The 18,192-nt window shown below is 45.2% G+C and overlaps 10 protein-coding genes across 10 annotated transcripts; 5 read left to right on the forward strand and 5 right to left on the reverse strand.

Annotated features, from left to right (window-relative positions):
• The first annotated feature begins 189 nt into the window (after positions 1–189).
• On the forward strand, positions 190–820 carry BGW36DRAFT_383528 (uncharacterized protein). Its single transcript, XM_046216678.1, has one exon. The coding sequence runs from the start codon at positions 338–340 to the stop codon at positions 689–691; it is 354 nt and encodes a 117-aa protein (XP_046069360.1). The 5' UTR covers positions 190–337; the 3' UTR covers positions 692–820.
• Positions 821–1,863: 1,043 nt separating this feature from the next.
• Positions 1,864–3,197, forward strand: BGW36DRAFT_454105 (putative glycosyl transferase family 8 family; the record flags this gene model as incomplete). Its single annotated transcript, XM_046221891.1, has 1 exon — positions 1,864–3,197. One exon carries the CDS (start codon positions 1,864–1,866, stop codon positions 2,869–2,871), a length of 1,008 nt encoding a protein of 335 aa, XP_046069361.1. The 3' UTR covers positions 2,872–3,197.
• Positions 2,705–3,197, reverse strand: BGW36DRAFT_383529 (uncharacterized protein). Its single transcript, XM_046216679.1, has one exon. The coding sequence runs from the start codon at positions 3,171–3,173 to the stop codon at positions 3,000–3,002; it is 174 nt and encodes a 57-aa protein (XP_046069362.1). The 5' UTR covers positions 3,174–3,197; the 3' UTR covers positions 2,705–2,999.
• Positions 3,198–3,351: 154 nt separating this feature from the next.
• BGW36DRAFT_409340 (uncharacterized protein) lies at positions 3,352–4,447 on the forward strand. The gene is made up of 2 exons (XM_046219102.1): positions 3,352–4,115; positions 4,182–4,447. Exon 1 carries the CDS (start codon positions 3,641–3,643, stop codon positions 4,100–4,102), a length of 462 nt encoding a protein of 153 aa, XP_046069363.1. The 5' UTR covers positions 3,352–3,640; the 3' UTR covers positions 4,103–4,115; positions 4,182–4,447.
• A 1,193-nt stretch (positions 4,448–5,640) lies between these two features.
• On the reverse strand, positions 5,641–6,248 carry BGW36DRAFT_454109 (uncharacterized protein; the record flags this gene model as incomplete). Its single annotated transcript, XM_046221892.1, has 2 exons — positions 6,131–6,248; positions 5,641–6,073 (listed from the first exon to the last, which is right to left on the reverse strand). The coding sequence occupies exons 1-2, from the start codon at positions 6,201–6,203 to the stop codon at positions 5,643–5,645; spliced, it is 504 nt and encodes a 167-aa protein (XP_046069364.1). The 5' UTR covers positions 6,204–6,248.
• A 982-nt stretch (positions 6,249–7,230) lies between these two features.
• Positions 7,231–7,656, reverse strand: BGW36DRAFT_361542 (uncharacterized protein; the record flags this gene model as incomplete). The annotated part of the gene is made up of 1 exon (XM_046214283.1): positions 7,231–7,656. One exon carries the CDS (start codon positions 7,654–7,656, stop codon positions 7,231–7,233), a length of 426 nt encoding a protein of 141 aa, XP_046069365.1.
• A 1,021-nt stretch (positions 7,657–8,677) lies between these two features.
• Positions 8,678–9,169, reverse strand: BGW36DRAFT_361543 (zinc-binding domain-containing protein; the record flags this gene model as incomplete). The annotated part of the gene is made up of 1 exon (XM_046214284.1): positions 8,678–9,169. One exon carries the CDS (start codon positions 9,167–9,169, stop codon positions 8,678–8,680), a length of 492 nt encoding a protein of 163 aa, XP_046069366.1.
• A 1,343-nt stretch (positions 9,170–10,512) lies between these two features.
• BGW36DRAFT_463357 (uncharacterized protein) lies at positions 10,513–12,366 on the forward strand (the record flags this gene model as incomplete). Its single annotated transcript, XM_046222209.1, has 3 exons — positions 10,513–11,330; positions 11,384–11,468; positions 11,533–12,366. The coding sequence occupies 3 exons, from the start codon at positions 10,513–10,515 to the stop codon at positions 12,364–12,366; spliced, it is 1,737 nt and encodes a 578-aa protein (XP_046069367.1).
• Positions 12,367–13,206: 840 nt separating this feature from the next.
• Positions 13,207–14,757, reverse strand: BGW36DRAFT_301477 (uncharacterized protein; the record flags this gene model as incomplete). The annotated part of the gene is made up of 6 exons (XM_046211688.1): positions 13,207–13,656; positions 13,731–13,939; positions 13,992–14,133; positions 14,195–14,294; positions 14,380–14,507; positions 14,569–14,757. The coding sequence occupies 6 exons, from the start codon at positions 14,755–14,757 to the stop codon at positions 13,207–13,209; spliced, it is 1,218 nt and encodes a 405-aa protein (XP_046069368.1).
• A 577-nt stretch (positions 14,758–15,334) lies between these two features.
• BGW36DRAFT_418418 (uncharacterized protein) lies at positions 15,335–17,447 on the forward strand. Its single transcript, XM_046219421.1, has 2 exons — positions 15,335–15,966; positions 16,033–17,447. The coding sequence occupies exons 1-2, from the start codon at positions 15,685–15,687 to the stop codon at positions 17,278–17,280; spliced, it is 1,530 nt and encodes a 509-aa protein (XP_046069369.1). The 5' UTR covers positions 15,335–15,684; the 3' UTR covers positions 17,281–17,447.
• Positions 17,448–18,192: the final 745 nt, after the last annotated feature.

Raw genomic sequence — 18,192 nt, forward strand, 5'->3', positions numbered from 1 at the left:
TCTAATGAGATTACTTTCATACCATATCTTAAAATAAAGATGACAGGTTATCAGATTGATCAAATCCACATATCTAGCCCTACCTGGAAGGTTCATGTTGTTTCTATTCCGTTTACAGGTTAGTTTCCTAGAAGATTATCGCAATTAGAATTTTTGAAATGGCAACCAGAATGCAATGATTGAATCCAGTATGCCTTCATTTTTTCGGCTGATTAGGGTAATATCATTAAAAAAATGTGTTTCTAGGTTGTGACAGAGACATGTACTCTATGCAACGATTTTAGTGGTCTCTTCCTGCTTGCTCGGACAGTGACTCTGACTGGTATTATTGATCCCAATGGCTGCCTATCTGCATGGAATTGGCAGGCGCGACTTAGGGAGTTGCTCCGAAGAAGCAGAGACGTTGCCGCATCTATTATTTGGGTGCAGGCCAAGACGGTGGCAGCGGGAGGTTCTCTATAAGGGCCTGCCTAGAAACCAATGCTGGCGGGTCCTCAGAGGTCAAAGATACCCCGAGGCATGCATATTGGCAGGCCCTAGGGTCATTAAGGCCTCAGGGCCCTTAGGAGATAAGGGTAAGAGCCTTGGGCGGCATGTTTCTGTCGGGCGGCGCCCGTACGTTTTGCCTCCTGGGAGAGAGGCCGTGGCCCCGCGAACCCCTATAGGGCCCCCGAAGCCCTTGTGCAGATAAGCGACTTGGGCCAAGGAAATCGTAAGACGCCCACTAAAACGAGACTAACATGGCCTAGAGGTGGGTGTGGTCGTAAAGTTATGAATAAAGATATAAGTAAATTTGTTAAGTAGTAGCAATAAATAATCTAAACATATTTAATCTAAGCCTTCCCAATAGTCCTAATTGCTGGGCCGGCCACACCAAACCGTGACATCTATAATAGAAATTCTCACAAAAAAGACATAGTAAACCCCCAACTAAAAGGCAATGCACGGAGAAATATTTCACACAAATTATATTTGCAAAAAAGAGGTATTTGTAGAAATAGAGTTTCTATATAGAGAAATTGTCGCACAAGCAGGTCTGGCATTTCCCTCACAACCTCATCATTAGTGGAGAAGCGGCTCTCTACTGCGTATTGACTACCCCCTCCTGCTCGGTCACTATGCACTTTTGACGAGCAGGCTTCAACCATTTTTATCTGTAGGGTCAGTGCCCGAGGACAGTCGGACGAGGTCTAGATGTTGGTGATTATCCGTCGGGACATCAATTGATAGTACAATGTTTGATTGTACCCACTGAAAAATCTGCGACAGCCGAGCAAACGAGAGGAAATAATAATTTAACTTTGAAATAGACAGTATATTTACTATTATTTTTCTTCCTAAACACTAAGGTCTTCAAGATTAGGAATGAATATTTTCCTCGACGCCTAACATACTGTATTGCAAGACGGCACCCAATCCGGTCCAAGTTCGTAGAAACAAGGAAAACACTTAGTAGGGTGTAAGAAATTGACAACCGGGTATACGGGGTATATACCTCATTCAGTAGATAAGCTACCGTTGTCAACCACTACCTAAAAAAGATCGTTGTTGGTATTCCAAAATCGGCCTAGGCTCAACACTGTAACTCCACAACACATGTTCACAGGTTCATAAGTGGGCACACCAACAAGTCTCTAAGTCTTGGAAGCCGCGTTGAGGTTCAACCTAGGGCCTGGGCATTTGTAACGATGGACCAAGAGAGGCCAGATAGACTAGTGACTATTAATCGCCCGTCCAACGTGGCTGTCAGACTCCCTAGAGTTTGAGAGCTCTCGCCTACATTGTTTTGGCATAACCCTAACCCTTCGATGCTGACCTCTACGAGCAAATCTGTCCTGCTGTCAGTCCTTCAATGTTCTTATCATGTATAGTCTGCGGGAGCCATGGGTCATAAGAATCCTTATCCTTGCGCCACTCACCGGGCTACTCCTCTCTCTTCTATGGCTAACAAACACATGGTATTCAGATATACCTGAGATCGTCTCCTATGATAATGACCGCGGCGGCGCTTCCTCGAATCCCAAACATGCCTTTGCTACTTTCTTGTCAGGTTTCAATGGGACCGATTCCGAGAACTATTTCACCGCTGTGAAGCTCCTGACATACCAACTGGTTCACGACCCGCGAACCCGAGTACGAGATAATACGCCGTTCATTGTCCCGGTCACCAAGGACGTTGAGCAGGAAAGACAAGACACCCTTCGACATAGTGGTGCGACAGTCATCTCGGTTGACGACGTCCAGCGAGACTGGATTCACCCTAAGTGGCCTCGGTGGAACGGGGTTCTGGCAAAGCTAAACCTCTGGACGTTGACCGATTACGAAAAAGTTGTATTCGTCGATGCCGACACAGTGATACTACATCCGATGGATAAAATATTCTCAATACGAGCCACTGATATACGAGACACGCTTCCTACTCCATCGAGAGTCATCTCGACAACGGCTAACATGCCTGTTACGCCGCCACCAAAATACATGATCGCCGGTATTCACGACCGTTGGATGGAAGCGAACAAGAGGCCACCAGAGACCGAGCCGTTCTACGTGCTAGACAACTATATGAATGCTGGGTTCTTCGTCATCTCCCCGTCCAAGGAGATGTTCGAGTACTATCTCTCGCTTCTCGACCACCCCGATGCCTTCGACGTTGATTACCCGGAGCAGAATCTTTTGAATTTTGCACATCGAACCGACGGACAGATGCCATGGCAGGACCTTGGTACCTATTGGAATGCAATTACGCAGCTCAACCCCTCTTATGATCCGAACGTTCGATCACTACATCATAAATGGTGGATTGAACTCGCCGACAAATATACTAGTGATCTTATTACGGATGCCATACAGAGGATGAATAACATGGGTTGATTTGCATTTTGACTGTTGTGTTTTGAGCGTAAAATCATGGGAATTGGCCTGGATTGCAACAAAATTTCATAACGAGCCTGCCAATGTCAACACCTTAAATGATGTATTTTGCTGAATCATGGAACTGGTCAGTTGCAAGGCTCCAAAACTTCTTCAGTCGCTACTTTCCCGAATAGTTGCCCTTCACTATCGATCACCGGCTGCTCCCGTTTATATCTCTGGAGATTCTCACCTTCAAGCGATTCCGATACCCTATGTAACCTAATAACCCCTTCCCTAACCCTAACCATGGAGTGCTTCATGTTCTCCTCGCGCGTACTATATCTCTTTCACGAACTCCAATCGTTATGTTACTATAGTTGCATCAGTTTATAGATTTTTAGAAGCTACGTGGACGCAATTGAGTGCCAAGATTTCGTAGAAGCGGTGCGGATTAGGCAACGAGATTTTGTTGGGACTTGCGAACCTTGGCAGTGGTCTCCGATCTTACGCGGAACGTGTTGGATTTACCACATGACTAAAAAGATGTACTTACTTTCAATCAAGGATATTAAAGTATTTTAAGACCCAGAAGTACGTGGAAAATAGAGTCCGTTATTCATGTACTTACAATATTCTCATATAACAACTGAGTCCCCAGAGATAGGGGATTGCCGCATATTCCGGACCCTATCCTCCAGGAATCATCTTATGTCACGATGCAATAAAGAATATTGAATTCTGGACCCTGATATGCAAGAAAAGGAGAGATAATACTGATACCCTGGCCATGACTCCCATTCCCATGGATAAGAGACATGAGGAAAGGCAACGCAAGGTGACACGGCCGTTGACAGACTACGAAAAATGGCGTCTTGATTACGAACCAGACTACATTCTGTCCGATAACCCCGTATACGATTTTCAAGATGATACTTTTGCTGAAATTCGAGATTCAGTCGATTCTGAAGCGCTTAATCCACTTGAACCTTCAGGAGGACATCATCAATCAGTCGAGACAGAAGCTGCATTTGATCATGATAAGCCAAGCCAGCTAGTTGGAAATAATGAGAAAGCTGGTAAGGGTGAATTCAAATATACGGCAACAATTTCACCCCAACTTCACGATATTACGGGTTTTGCCGGTTATTTAGGAATAAGACCTCTTCTTGCAGTGCTATTTATTCTGCTAGCATTAGCAGCAAAATCCAGGACCACAAAAGCTCGATCAAGGAAAGAAGACCGAGCTTGAATGCAGAGCAGGTGTGAGTTTTGATCTTAATAAATATTTGAGTCTACATGGCTAGTTGAGTTGACTTCTTTTTATTTAGAATCATCACATACGCGAGTGTTCTGTGATGAGTTAGCAGAGCTACATATATCACTCAAAACGCACTACTGCCGATGTATTAAACCTTTAACAGTAACATGGCAATGAATACACGATTCCTGGTGGTAGGAAAATGTACCCTAACGAGACCTTCCCATCTTGGGACTGATCAGTTAGCTACGTAGTGCATTGAAAATAGTGCCAACAAACTGAAGAAATTTTAAGTAACACAAAGGCTGGCGGGTGATGATCTACAGTCAAAAAGTGGGCACTTGTTGGATAAGCGCATATCTATGTTACATTAGTAAGGTAAGCCCTGTGACTGGTTTCATGTTCAGGATGTGTTAAGGCCTCAGGCACCCCGTTGCACGACGTCCGTTTGCAACATCCACAAATGCTTCGCTTAGATAGCTCTTTACTTGGCACTTAATATCATCAAATTGAGCATCATTCTCACAGGCTGCCTACTCTCCGAGGATGGGATATAATGACTCATAGAGAACACGAAACTTCCGGGGCTCCGAAGTCTGATGATATAGGAGGACAGGTAGAGCAAGTGTTACCGCAGTATAGGGTGGTGGTGATTTCATTTACCTTGACCCCTCGCCAAGGTTTAAAACCAACCGCACAGTAGACCAACTGGGGATTCGTACTTTTAGAACAACCGATTCCCGCTGTTTGCGTCGTTGAGCCAAGAACCAACAGAAACTAGCATAAGCTAGCATCCTAAGATTGGCCAGAGCCAGATGCAGTCGTTAGGCAGCAGAATTTCAAGCATCACCTCCAGTCGAAGTGTTTAGGTTTTAAGGCAAGGTTGTTTAAAAATAACCACAGCCTAGACTAGATATCTAGTCTAGGTTCGTGGTAAAGTCAACTAGTGGGAGTGATCAGCGTGTAAATATAGTACATACACCCACACACCCTGCAAGTGGGTGAGGGTGGTGGCGGCGTGGCGTGCAACATAGTCGGGGAGCTTAAGCTTAGTGCCTCTGTCTAATAATTGACAGGTTGGTAGTAGAAGTAGTAGTAGTATGTCGGCCCCTTGGTGCCGTTTTCGGATGTCTGCATACATCATACTTCTTTTTTCACGATCTCATCCATGAGAGTATTTTATTACTTGATGGACACATCAAAAAGACCGTTTAACCCTAAGCTCTCTACTCCATATATATGTACCTACTTCTATTGTAAGTTTACTAGAACGGTCATAGCACTGAATCATATTATAACATTAAACTAGACTTAGAAATTTTTCAGTATAATATTACGATTAATACAATATATTTATCAAATTATCGAAACACCCGCATTACTGAGATTAATGATTGAATGAGGTTCCTAAACCCTGGAAATCATGTCTATCAATTGATATGAAAGCAGTCATAGACATTCTTATTCATTAATAATCTCATAGACATATATTGTATTGGAGACCAAGAATTATATATATTCGAATGTGTAACTATGATCTAGCAGGCTTAACTAATTCACCCCAGACCCGTGGTAGCATACTCCACGGCTTCTCATCGCCTTGGATGCTACCAAAACCTTCCCCAGCTGTGATCAGCGTATACCGGTCCGTCCAGTTCGACTTGGCAATTTGCGTCTGCAGCGCTGGGCGGAACGCGGCGTTTGGTTCAATGCCGAATATATATTCAACGCGATGTTGATCAAACCGAGTGAGCTGATTACCTAAACCCGGACCGAGGTCGAGAACAGTGCCATGGGCGGCAGCAACAAGATCGGGAATGGTTGTTCTGGACTCAAATCGAAGAAAATGCTCATTAAGCGTTTGGAACCACAAAACAAAGGCAAGGTCCCGCAGCCGCTTGTACTGGACGAGAATGCCGTAGTCACCAGAACGGAGGGCATTGATGAGGCAGACACGCAGTGCTATGTAGTACAGTTAGCAGTCAACTTCGCTAAAGGTTCGATGTGATTAAATGTTACCCCAAACAGCGTAGAGCAGTGGCTCGATAGGCTCCAGGTAGCTGCGTCGACGGTCCTGGAAATGAAATGCCATAGGTGCAAAGAAATAGTCCCAGTTCTGTAGATTGTTTCTTCTAAATGAGCAATTCAGCTAGTATCATTTGAATGCTACTTTTTTTCTACCTATATATACTTTACACAGAGTGGAGCGGCGGACGCCCTAATTTATAAGCAGTTTCTCAACCTAACTAACTAGGGGGTTTATTAATATAATGTTCGACGCCAATTGACCATAATTAGTTTCCTTTAAAATGACCTAAATTATCCTACATTATATAGATAATCTAATTTAATTTCAAAATATATATAAAAAGAATTCAGCAAAATCGAATCGAATCAGAAAATGACGATCCCAACTGACGATAGCTACAAACCTTTGGTCTGGAACAATCTCGTTAAGAACAAAGCGTATATGATGCAAATAGAGAGCATTGAACAACCCTCCAGAGCAGACGCCGTCTCCACACCATCTCCTGACTCACTCGTTCTCATATCTCATCTTAGCCTTGCAAGCTTCGATCACCGCCGAACGCTAATACACGCTCATGCCGGTCACTACATCTGGAAATACTGCAAAGCCAGCTCGCATGAACATCGAGAAGAGACCTCGAACGGCGGTCTTGCCAGCATTCATATAATGGTATGTTAGCTCATGCTTAGCCTGTTGTGTAAGCCTCGGTGTAATTGCAATATTGGATAAGGAGAGCGCTGAATTCTAGCCATGCTGCCCCATCCATTGTGTGCTCAGGGAGACCACCGACTATGTTTAGGTTTCCATCTAGAATAAGCATGGAGGGCGCTAGGCTGGTAGTACCATTCCAGTCCCTCCATGTGGAATTAAGCCAGGCTCAAGTTCACGGTTCGGAAACACTGGATCGCCTGGGGAGATAGCCTCGCGAATGAGGCCCTGAGCATCTTGAACCTGGACCCTAGAGACCATAGCTTGGATCATGGTGTATGCATGATCAGCCGTCGGCCAGATGTCTCGCTGTTGAAAATTAATTCACTGCACCACCGAAACTGCAATCTCGGGTTGCCACACAGCGCTTCGGTGGAAGTTTTTATCCGACGAGGACAATTGGGAGCGTGGAAATGAAGAAAGCGATGGCATAAAATGGCAGCTTTTGCACCAGGTTTTGCTCAAAGAAAAGTCGAGCCATTCTGGCTGTTTCATCGACCGCATTGACAACTGCCCGTTTCACATCGTGCTGAGGAAAATGGTTCCCATGAATTGGATCTGTCTTTGCTGAGAGCAGGGCTCTATTAAACAGACCAAAAGCCATCAAGGAGAACATACACAGCACTGCACGATGTAGAAAAAGAACTTCCTCGTCGAGGGTCCATTGTCCAGCATTTATCAATGATTCCATAAATAGACAATCATCGGGTAAAGCCTTTTGCCATACCGCTAGATTGCGACGCAACTCAACATTCTCGTTCAGGTTGTTCATATGACGATTGGGAGAATATAACATGACACGCGACATGGGGATTCGGACATGCTGGACAGCGAATAATTCTGAATGAGAATCCGTGCTACAAAAAGACCAACTTTGATCTTTTCGATACACAAGCGCGCCAACGTTTATCTGATTACCGGGTCTTTGAGAACTGCGGATTCGCGTAGCGAAGCGATCCTGGCATCAACAGGTTGGGACTCGAAATCCTCCAGCGTGAGCAATGGCATATTGATGTCCTCCCTGAATTGCAACGGTTTCCGTGTGGCAATGGCAATCACACGGTCTCGCAATATGCACACCCACCAGAGGCGATTCAAAAGTCCCCACGTTCTTGGTGGGTTCCTTAGACACTTGTGATCGTTTCCGAAACCTATTATGTTCGCTAATAGGTGACACACCCCTAACCAATACCATGTGTCTTTCTGATCTTCTGGAGACTCAAACCAGCAGGGTATGAGCAGGAGGGCTTGTATGACCGGGACAGGATCCGGTTCCCAGTCAAATTCGTAGAGGTACTGTCTTTTGTCACTGCGGATCTTGTGGGAATGCCGAGGGCCGGTAACTGCGTGCTTTGACCTTGATGTAAACAGTTGAGTCTCTCAGAATTAAGGCTACAATGATTTAAATCTATGACAGTAGAGATCGTGGTATTCTCTCCTTTCAATCAATGTCGCATCCTGGGACCATGAAGTTGCTCATATACCAGATACGTGAGTGGTTCTGCATGAATAAATATGGTGCCGCTTTGCTTTCTTCACGTAATTTATTTGTATTTGAAAATTATTTACACATTGGCTTTCTTTCTGTCCAACTCTTTCTGATCTAGAGCCATTTTGATTTGATTTCATTATTTTCTATTTATACTGTATTCATTGCATCTTTGATATTCATATGTCATTACCTTTGCTACCCTAGCATACAGACTTCACTTTGTTGTTCTCGGTTTGTTCTCGGTTTATGGCAGAGCCCTTTTTCACACTGCCAAATTTCTTCCATTCAACTGTAACATGCACTGGCATATTTTACCACATCTAAAACCACCTTTTAACTAGATTGTTGGCTTAACCCGATGCGAACCTAGCGCACTGCAATGACCATCTTTGCAGCCCTCACAAAGATTTGTATTATGTGGACCTTTGCTTGTGCCTGAATAATACGGTCGTTCCATTTGTATCCCGTTCCACTTCTTGATACGATAGGAAACTCTTTCGGCATAAGACTCATTCAGAATCGGTTGACTGAGATTGTTGCAGGTCATACAACGTTGGTGATAAACTCTAGCGTTGTATCTGTCTTCATAGTACAGTCGAATGGTGATAGCAATCATTTTACTTGACCAACCCTTCTGGCCACAGTTAGAGTTGCGACACACAAATCGGCCCATGATATTTGTGTCATATTCCTGGATGCAACCTCGAGGATCATCGGTTTCATAGAAGCCAAAGTAAAGATCATTTTCTTTTAGAAGTTGCGATACTGCATCATGAAAAGACGGATACATCGACCACCGCTTGCCTGATCTTGCTTTTCGGGAAGGCATATTGGTAATATTTTGGTGTCGCTAGCAGAAGGTGGAGTGGTATCGACAGAGAAATAGATACAGCATCACTTGGGAAGAAACCCAGAAGGAGTTGCCCAGTGTTTCTGAAACACGATCACCTTTAGTCTTAACTACGTGGATCTACTGACATATCTTGTTATAAGCCATCAGTTTCTAAGAAGTGGAACAACAAAGTAGATAGATAGCTCTAGAATAGTTGTATCAACCTGCATATCATTATTAGGTGACGTGTTCGCGGCTTAAGATGATCCACAATATAATATCAGTACGCTGTTTTTGGGGTAACACAGCGTTTCCAACCGGCAAGCGAGAATCCGAAATGTCGGCCTAGAAACGTGGCATACGAATTTATTGGTCGTGGTTGACGCGATTCCTAACAATGAGTCAGTCACATTGCATGTTGTGTTAGTCGACTAGTTGATTTGATTTCTCAATGGAGAAAAATGGTTCGTTAAGCAATCCTTTTCGTAAAGCTATTCAATTAAATAAATCTGGGTACAAAGTCTTGTTAATGGAGCAGCTTTGGCTCTTAGATGTGACATCAAAATCTTGGGAGTTATCTTTGACTGAGCTTTTGCGCTTCAATACAGATCTAAGGGAGGTCAGCCGCGTGGGAAGCCGATGGTAAAGAGTAGAAACTAGATCCATGAATATGCTTTCTAGTCTGGAATTACTGGCATATTGCTTTTTCTTTCAACTCTAGCCTCTCGTACCCATCAATAGTGAAAGAGGCAGCGCCGCACATCTGGTGAACCCCCTCATTTTCAAATGCCGTGTAACATAGTTCACGAGCATTCCTGCCACCCTGCTGGGCTCGTATCTTTTAGATGACTTGGGAATTGGAGGAAAAAGAAACGGCACCCACATATATCATATCTTGTATCTTTACACGTGTTTCCAGTCAGAAAGAAAGACTGTCATAACCCCGCATGCAGTTCTTGCGGCGCTGCAAACTAATCATCTTTAGCGAATTTGGTGTTGATACTATGCTCTTTTGATTGGACGCTTGAATTTATCCTGGTTTTCAAGGCAGCCATTCAGACTGATAAAAAAAAATGCATTGCTTTGAAGGTTTACCAGACAAGGCTGATGAAAAGTTGAGATAATTAATAAATCCCACCCATTTGTAGAAAATATGATCTGTCCAAGCAATCTATGGTCGTCCATTTTTCTCTCAGCTGAACATCAAATGAAACTTTTTCCAAGACAGAAGTATCTAGTCTCTTTCTCATTTACTAGGGTATCTTCCCAGCTTTTAGATTTGATTTTCCTTCCCAGTGAGGCTTACTGTTGTTCAGAAGTTAGGAGTTGATGATAGAAGAATGCCGAACAAGCGAGAAAAGCAACAGGCGGAGGAGAGAAACCAACGCCGCAAAGAAAAACGGGCTAAACGACATGGTTCGTCATCATCCGGAGATAACGAATCTGAACAAGATAATTCTTCTCACTCGGCCCGCAACAATGGTGTGGCCAAAAATGGTCCTCCGGTGGACCAAGCGCGAAGCCTCGGTCTGGATGATATTAAGACATCCAAACTTCTAACCCTCAGCGACACATTCCAGAATCTGTCTGACTTTGTAGGAGTGCTACAATTCCTAAATCTTAGTGCTGCCAATGCCGCTGATGTATTTCGGCCTGAAATCGAACTCAGGGCCGAAAATGAAAGATTACAGCAAACGGTGAATCAGATTATAAATGCCGTGGAAACACAACAGCTACAGGATTTAAGGCAAAAATGTCATAGACTGGAAAAGGAAATAGCGGGTTTAGATGGAATTAAACAGCAAACAGAACGAGAACGGCAGGAGCTCGTCATGGAGAGGAAAGCCATTCTTATTGAAAGGCAGGAGATGGAAAATGAGTTTAAAAAAAGAACTGAAAGTGCAAATAAGGAATTTGAGAAGGAGATGGTAAGAGAAAGAAATAACTGGAAGGCTAATCTAGCTTCGATCGAAAAATCAGAAAAGAAAACCAAAGATCTCAATGTACAGTTAAAGGAAGAAAGCGAAAAGGCCAAACAGACGGCCCAGGATCTTCGAGTCGGCAATGATACATTGATGGCTGAAACTAGAAGACTAATATCAGACCTGGACAAAGAAAAATCAAGATTCTGTATCCAGAGCCATGGCATCGATTATTAGTAAGTCAGGCGATGTATTTCTCGTTATATGAGATTCTCACATTGTCACCAAGTCAGGCAAATTTCGCAGAACTGCATCAAAGGCTAGAAGAATTGGTTTTTGATTGCATCACGGGCCCTATGAATGATGATCAGATAGTGAGTGAAAAATCATCAACTTGAACATGAAGTTATTCACTAACACAAACACCTTTGATCCCAGCTAGCTGTAGAGGCTACGAGTCTCGAAGAACAAGAGTTCTTCAAGTTTGTACCAACAAGGAATATTACTGTGGCGCAGTATCTCTGGAGACGCGGCACACAGGCCTTTATTTCTTCACAACTATATAGCCATATCTGGCAGTCTTTCCCCTGTGATCATATGGGAGAATTTGCAGACCCTAGTAGTTTAAAATTTGCTTTTGACACGATGTCTCGAAAATATGCCCAAATCAATCCTGAGAGAGAAGGAATTTGGCGAAATATGACCCATGAGATCCTAGACGGTCTCTGCATACAACTGTTAGACAGAGAGCAGCCGCAGAGAAACCTCGTGTCCAATACTATGAAAGTGTTGGATCCCATTATCGACCCTAAAAAAAAGGATAATTTCGCAATGAGATTGACTGAGGTTATCAGCAACGCAACCAGCTTGTGGTCTGCCGTGAAAACAGACTCTTGCAGGATCGTAATCTCAACCGATCCACCGAACGAGAACAAGGGCGGACAGAAATGGAGAGCAGCATCTCTGAAAGATATCGAAATGGTGACATGCCTCGAGGATATTTCCATTGAACATGCTCACACACTCTGTCTGTTCCCCTCTATCACTGCGACCGAGGAGTCTGGAAAGGATGTGGTCGTTTATCCCGGACAGGCTCTCTTCGCTGATTGTGTAGCATTTGCGCTGGGATATCATGAGAAGCAGGAAACAGCCAGAGAGCTTGCACAAAGAGAACGAGAGCTGCGACATTCTTACCGCAAAAGCAGCGTGAGTTCGCAATCAACCTTCTCTATCCAGAATGGTTCCCAAATTTCGCATCGTGTCTCGTCTTGAACAATAGCTGTCCTTTCAACGGATGCTACCTTTCGGGTATTTGGTTGAGAATTAATCGTTATTGAATATCTTGAATATCTTGAATATCTATCGCGACACATGAGGGTCGTTTGAACCCATCCATCATTTTAAGTACACGTGCATCAATGTATTTTCTATTCCACTCTGCTTCAAGGCATTTTCGATTCAGATTTATTTACAAGTAATTTCCGTCTTGCCATCGTATCGGATGGTACATCCAAGACCGAAGACCGAAATTTCGGCATAAAGGTCTAAATACGCATAGAATGCATAAACAAAGTATATCGTACATGAAAGGTGAATAGAAAATTATTTAGGTTTTACATGTCTCAGTCCCATGGAAATTTCTGATTCCGAGTGGAGATTCTAGTGGAGATTCCAAACTCCTTTAGTCCCGCTCAGGGCCCAGCAGTTGGTCCCATTTCTCGGCCATGGTACAGTGGGACTTGGGAATTGCCAAGGTCTATCATAGGCCTTAGCCGGCTGTTGGTAGGGAGCGAAACAATGGTAGCAGCGTCAACTTGTGGAGATGCGTGCCATGGATGTTCCACGACTGTCGCTGAGCCGGCTTCCATGCGCGCGCTTCTCTTATTTTTGTTCCTGACAGGGCTGCCTTGGATCCTGGGTATAGCGGGTCGTGTTGTAGCTTGCGTGCGATAAAACGACCCAAGCGCTTTGCGCAGGACTGTGAGAGCCCCCCTGTCAAAAGTCGCTCGTACAGCCTACCGACAACAGCGAACCAAATGTATCATCGAATAGGTGTGGTAATAGTACACGAAATATATATTCACTTCGGCAACTTCGTCGATAGCCCTGGCTTTACCATGCCCTATGGGTATTTTGTTCCGAATTTTCGCTGTGTTGACTGCTTCGAGTCTCATGGGTAATATCAATCTGGTTTGAGACCACGATAGCACTCGAGGATGGGTCGCCAGATGTAGGTGCAGGAGCCGTCTTCAAGTTCTGCATCCTAACATCGTCCATCATCCGCTCCTCACTCTCAGTAAATGTCATGCCAATGGTGACAGGATTCGAAGCCGCAGGGCTGCGACCTTTACGATTGCCATAATAGCTGCTACCGCTAATACCCCGAAAATTGTCCAAAGGGGATTTAGACGTCTTCTGAGATGATTGAAAGCGACTGCCGAAAACTTTGGTGAGCCAAATTCTGAGGAGGTGGAAGACCATTGGAAGATTAGTCGTAATGACGGCAACGAAAGTCTCTCGGGTACCCCATTCGTCGGCGAGTTGTGCGCCGTTGTCTGGATTCTATAGAGAAGCAAAAGAATTAGAGAAATAACCCCAAGCAGGTGGATATACAATGTCACAGGGTCGAGACTCACCACCAAGAGGAAGACGCTCTTAAGAGTGGCACAGACAAGAACAAAGACACCAGCACTAAGTACGATAGTCGCCGCGATCTTCTTCAAGAGTCTCAGACTAGATTTCCAAAGCATGGGGATTGGGATGAAAATGAGGTATGGATCGGTGGCAAGGTTTGCGGCGAATGTTACTGCGATGACCGGCTTCGAAATGGCTGGTTGACACACGTCTAGAGGCACAATTAGCAGATATAGATAGGCTAAGACCATGTTCGAACTGACTGCCTGGGTCTGGATTGATCTGCCAGTTTTTGTGGAATGGTTGGCATGCCGCAAAGATTGTGATGATACTTGCGAGAAAGCTCCCGATGACAAGAAACCAACCAATATAGATAGGAATTTGATAACGCCGACCAAGACCCTCCTATATAGTGTTAATCGCTCGTCGAGGGCTATAGGCTGTCGGAGATGGGTGATAATCATACCATTAGTCGAACGTAAAATGCCAGCATGGACAATTTGATTGAATTGATTAATGCCGTATAAGTAGTCCAGCCCGCGATTTGAATTTTAGAGCCAATCACCCTAGTGAGAATGGTTAGTATTCGAGTGTAAATTCGCTCCTCCGTTCCAATTGCAATGAAACTTTTCCAATTGTAATGAGACGTACCTTGAATTATATTCTGGGTTCTCGGGGGACAGGGCAGCCCGTTGGGCGGCTGTCATGCTATTGTTCGCGAGACCATGAGCTACATTGCCCACGCTATATGCAAGCGCTGTCTGTGCAGTGTAAAAGATCTGCATGGGTTGAAAATCAGTGACCAAGGAAGTCAACGTAGAATCAAGTAGAGTCACGTACAATCGCGACCCATATCAGGTAATCGTCGAGTCTTAGATTCCTCAAGCCAACGGTTCTCCCCCGAGCGTATGTTCTGAGAATTGTCACCGCAACGCCGATTGAATATAGCGTCCATAATTCGACTGTGCCATTACGGGCATCTGACGCGGCATCTCGTGCCTCTAAAGCAGACGCTATGATGGCCGGCATTTGTGAATACCGGGTCGGATCAGCGTAGTGAGGACTTTTGTCCATGAAGATGGAAAGCTGAGAACGGTAGACCTCTGGCCATCTGCTCTACGGCTGGCTAGCTGCCTAGTCTTTTTCTATTTATCTAAAGCTCGGCCGTAGAAAGAGGCTAAAGATTTGTGCGTTAATCGTTTCCCAAGCTTGATGCCAAGATTACGTGCTTTCGGAGGGCTTCCGTTTTCGACGATCCCAAACCATGTTCGCTTGAGCCAACCACATTGACGGAGCTCGCCAGCACCTCACGGACTGAGGTTATCGGCGCTGCTCCACCCCGATTTGCGACTAATCATCGCAAGGCTACAGGCCAAGATTCCTTAGTTTCAACGCGGACCACGATTCGACCATGGAACGACCTGCAGGTAATTAAACGAACGATCGGGATCGGATTTTTTCATCGCGCTAAACACCTGATGTAACTCTGCTTAGCGTGATGCAAGGAAGATTCCTCGGCCCGCGGACGAACCTCCTGGTTGAGCGATTTTCAACTCGCCATTGAGTATTGAGAACCAGCATTGTGGGTAGGTTAGAAGCCAGAGATCGGAAGCGAAATTCTGAGACTGCAGCCAGCCCCTCAGACACGTTGCAGAGCGGCAGGGGCCATATAAGAGAGGTGGGTATAGAAAGTTACTTGCAGCGCTAAGGATATTCTAGTGAGACTAATCGGATTAGCGCACGCCACATACAAAATACTTCTGGACCCTGCTATCAAGCTAACTCGGACCAGTTCCGTTTGTACCTGACCTGCAATAATACTGGGTCGCTTCAAGGATTCCGGCAGAGGTGCTCAACCCGTCCGTTTTATTCTGACCTCTTCAGCCTATTGCACGTAAGGAGGACTACCTGGGCATTTATGCTTGTGCTTTTTTCGTGAACATTCGTTTTTGAGCTATGTATCGTCTCAAGCTGCAGGTGATCACAGCCTTTGCGGCTTGGGCTGTCGTCGCGGCCTGCCAGAATTCTCCGCCTGCCTACCAAAATCTCGCGGAGAATTCTTGCCCAAATGACGATACGGACTTGACGGAGCTTAGGAACAAGCTTTCAGGCTCTGCCATTGTGTATCTTCCGGGGTCGACCGGGTTCAAGAATGTCACAACGCGGTGGTCTGCTCTAGACGAGCCGAAGGTGAATGTCGTGGTCGTGCCTGGCACTGAGAACGACGTTGTCGAGACGGTAAGCTTTTTCTTCTCTTTCTATATATGCCAATCAGGTACAGACAGGTGCCAACGACTGGTTTAGGTGAAATTCGCCAACGAGAAGGACCTTCCCTTCCTCGCATATAACGGTGTCCATGGAGCCCTCGTTTCTTTGGGCAAGATGGATCATGGCGTCGGAATCGCCCTAAACCAGTTGAGCAGCGTCGAAGTCGCCGACGACGGACAGACAGTTACGATCGGTGGCGGAACGATGTCTAAGGTGGTAACCGACGAACTTTGGGCTGCAGGAAAGCAGACAGTTACTGGAACCTGTGAATGTGTCAGTTATCTGGGACCGGCGCTTGGTGGGGGGCATGGATGGCTTCAAGGCCAACATGGACTCGTTTCGGACCAGTTTGTTTCGATGAATGTCGTGCTCGCCGACGGTACCTTGAACCACATCAACGCAAGCTCCGACCTTTGGTGGGCGATGAAGGGTGCCGGCCATAATTTCGGCATTGTGACTTCTATCACTACTAAGATATACGATATTGAGTACAGTGACTGGGCTATCGACACACTCACTTTCAGTGGTGATAAGGTCGAGGCTGTCTACCAAGCTGCGAACGACTATCTTGTGAAGAATGGTACCCAGCCCGTGGGTGTCATAAACTGGTCATATTGGCTGAACAATCCGGATGCTGACCCTAACAACCCCGTCATCGTGTTCTACATCATCCAAGAGGGAGTGAAGGCCGTTGACCAGGCATACACCAAGCCTTTCCACGACATTGGACCGCTTTCTGCCGAAAGTCAGGCAGGTACCTACAAGGACCTCGCTGCATGGACCGGCATCGCCCTCGATTCTCCGCCATGCCAGAAGGCTGGGTTCGCCAACCCCCGTTTCCCCATCTATCTTGAAAGATACAACGTTGCGGCCCAAAGGAGAGCATGGGACATCTACGCACCCGCAATCCGCGGATCTTCTGCCTTTAGCAACTCAATTCTCATGTTTGAGGGGTATTCCGTCGAGGCTGTGCACAGCATTCCTAGCAGCCAGAGTGCTTTCGCTTTCCGCAGCGAGAATATCCTTGCTGCCCCACTCATAAATTACATTCCTACCAATGTAACACTCGATCAAAAGGCCGCTGAATTGGGTAACCAGCTCCGCAACGTCCTCTTCGAAGCCAGTGGCTACAAAGACATACGCGCATACGTCAATTACGCTTACGGAAATGAGACGTCGCAGCAGCTATACGGCAGTGAGAAGTGGCGTCAAGAGCGCCTGCATGCCTTGAAGCAGAAGTACGACCCGGATAACAAGTTTAGCTTCTACGCGCCAATTCCATAGATGAATTGAAAATGAGCTTAAAGATTTGTGCAGTTGCGGGAAAGAATAACTAAGCATAGGAGAGGTTTGATGAAAACATTGGCATATGATACCTCAGTCTACCATTGTATAATCAAGTTATGAAGATTAGAATAGACATAATTTAATATTCAACTTAATTTTGCAGACATAGTCTCCGTTTCATGAACAGGGTGCCCTATGCAGACTATATAGCGGTGTAATGGCTAAAATGGTCATCTTGTCCATCTACAGCAAATAAGCTCAGTCAACGTACAGATAGACCATCTAATCCTTCGAGAAATCATATCCAATGGTTTGACTGCACGTAGACCGAATTCGTGAGAATAATGAGCGGATTGTATGATGTCTAACCCTAACCCTAAGACCTGTCTGCTTATATAATACGTGCCATGACTCTCGGAACATTCCTAATTCCGATCCAGCGACAAGTCCTATCCTTGTCCCTTCGAATCCTGCTCTTGTCGATTTCTCTTTTATTTTCTTTCTTTATTTTTATTCTTTGCTCTTCTTATTTATGGGCTGTCAGTCAATATTGGTGGTGATATGGCAATAATTATTCATAACAACGCTGAAATTCCTACTTCTTATTCTTAGCGGCATATTAACTTACTAAGTTAATGATCGGCCGACACACTTCCTCATATAACGAACGACTCACCATAATCCAACGGGCTCGAGGCTCGAGGTCACTGTCAATTGAACACTAACTAGACAGACAATCAATAATAGCTCGTGTTATTGGCATTGTCCAGACTGGAAATCTGGTCGAACCAAGAATCGTCAGCCGCACTTCTTTGTGTCAAGTGCGCGATTCCCCGCCTGGCAATAACCTCTTCCACTCTATCCCACTCACCCCCTCAGTCCTCTCATTCTTACTCACCTACGTATACA

Source organism: Talaromyces proteolyticus (genome assembly GCF_021365285.1).
Source record: "Talaromyces proteolyticus strain PMI_201 chromosome Unknown BGW36scaffold_9, whole genome shotgun sequence".
NCBI classification, from domain to species: Eukaryota; Fungi; Ascomycota; class Eurotiomycetes; order Eurotiales; family Trichocomaceae; genus Talaromyces; species Talaromyces proteolyticus.

Bases quoted from the DNA above. Each gene is read 5' to 3' on its own strand.
- BGW36DRAFT_383528 (XM_046216678.1), top strand. From the start codon at position 338: ATGGCTGCCTATCTGCATGGAATTGGCAGGCGCGACTTAGGGAGTTGC.
- BGW36DRAFT_383529 (XM_046216679.1), bottom strand. From the start codon at position 3,173: ATGAAGCACTCCATGGTTAGGGTTAGGGAAGGGGTTATTAGGTTACAT.
- BGW36DRAFT_409340 (XM_046219102.1), top strand. From the start codon at position 3,641: ATGACTCCCATTCCCATGGATAAGAGACATGAGGAAAGGCAACGCAAG.
- BGW36DRAFT_418418 (XM_046219421.1), top strand. From the start codon at position 15,685: ATGTATCGTCTCAAGCTGCAGGTGATCACAGCCTTTGCGGCTTGGGCT. The intron at 15,967-16,032 runs GTAAGCTTTTTC...CGACTGGTTTAG, and splicing joins AGAACGACGTTGTCGAGACG to GTGAAATTCGCCAACGAGAA.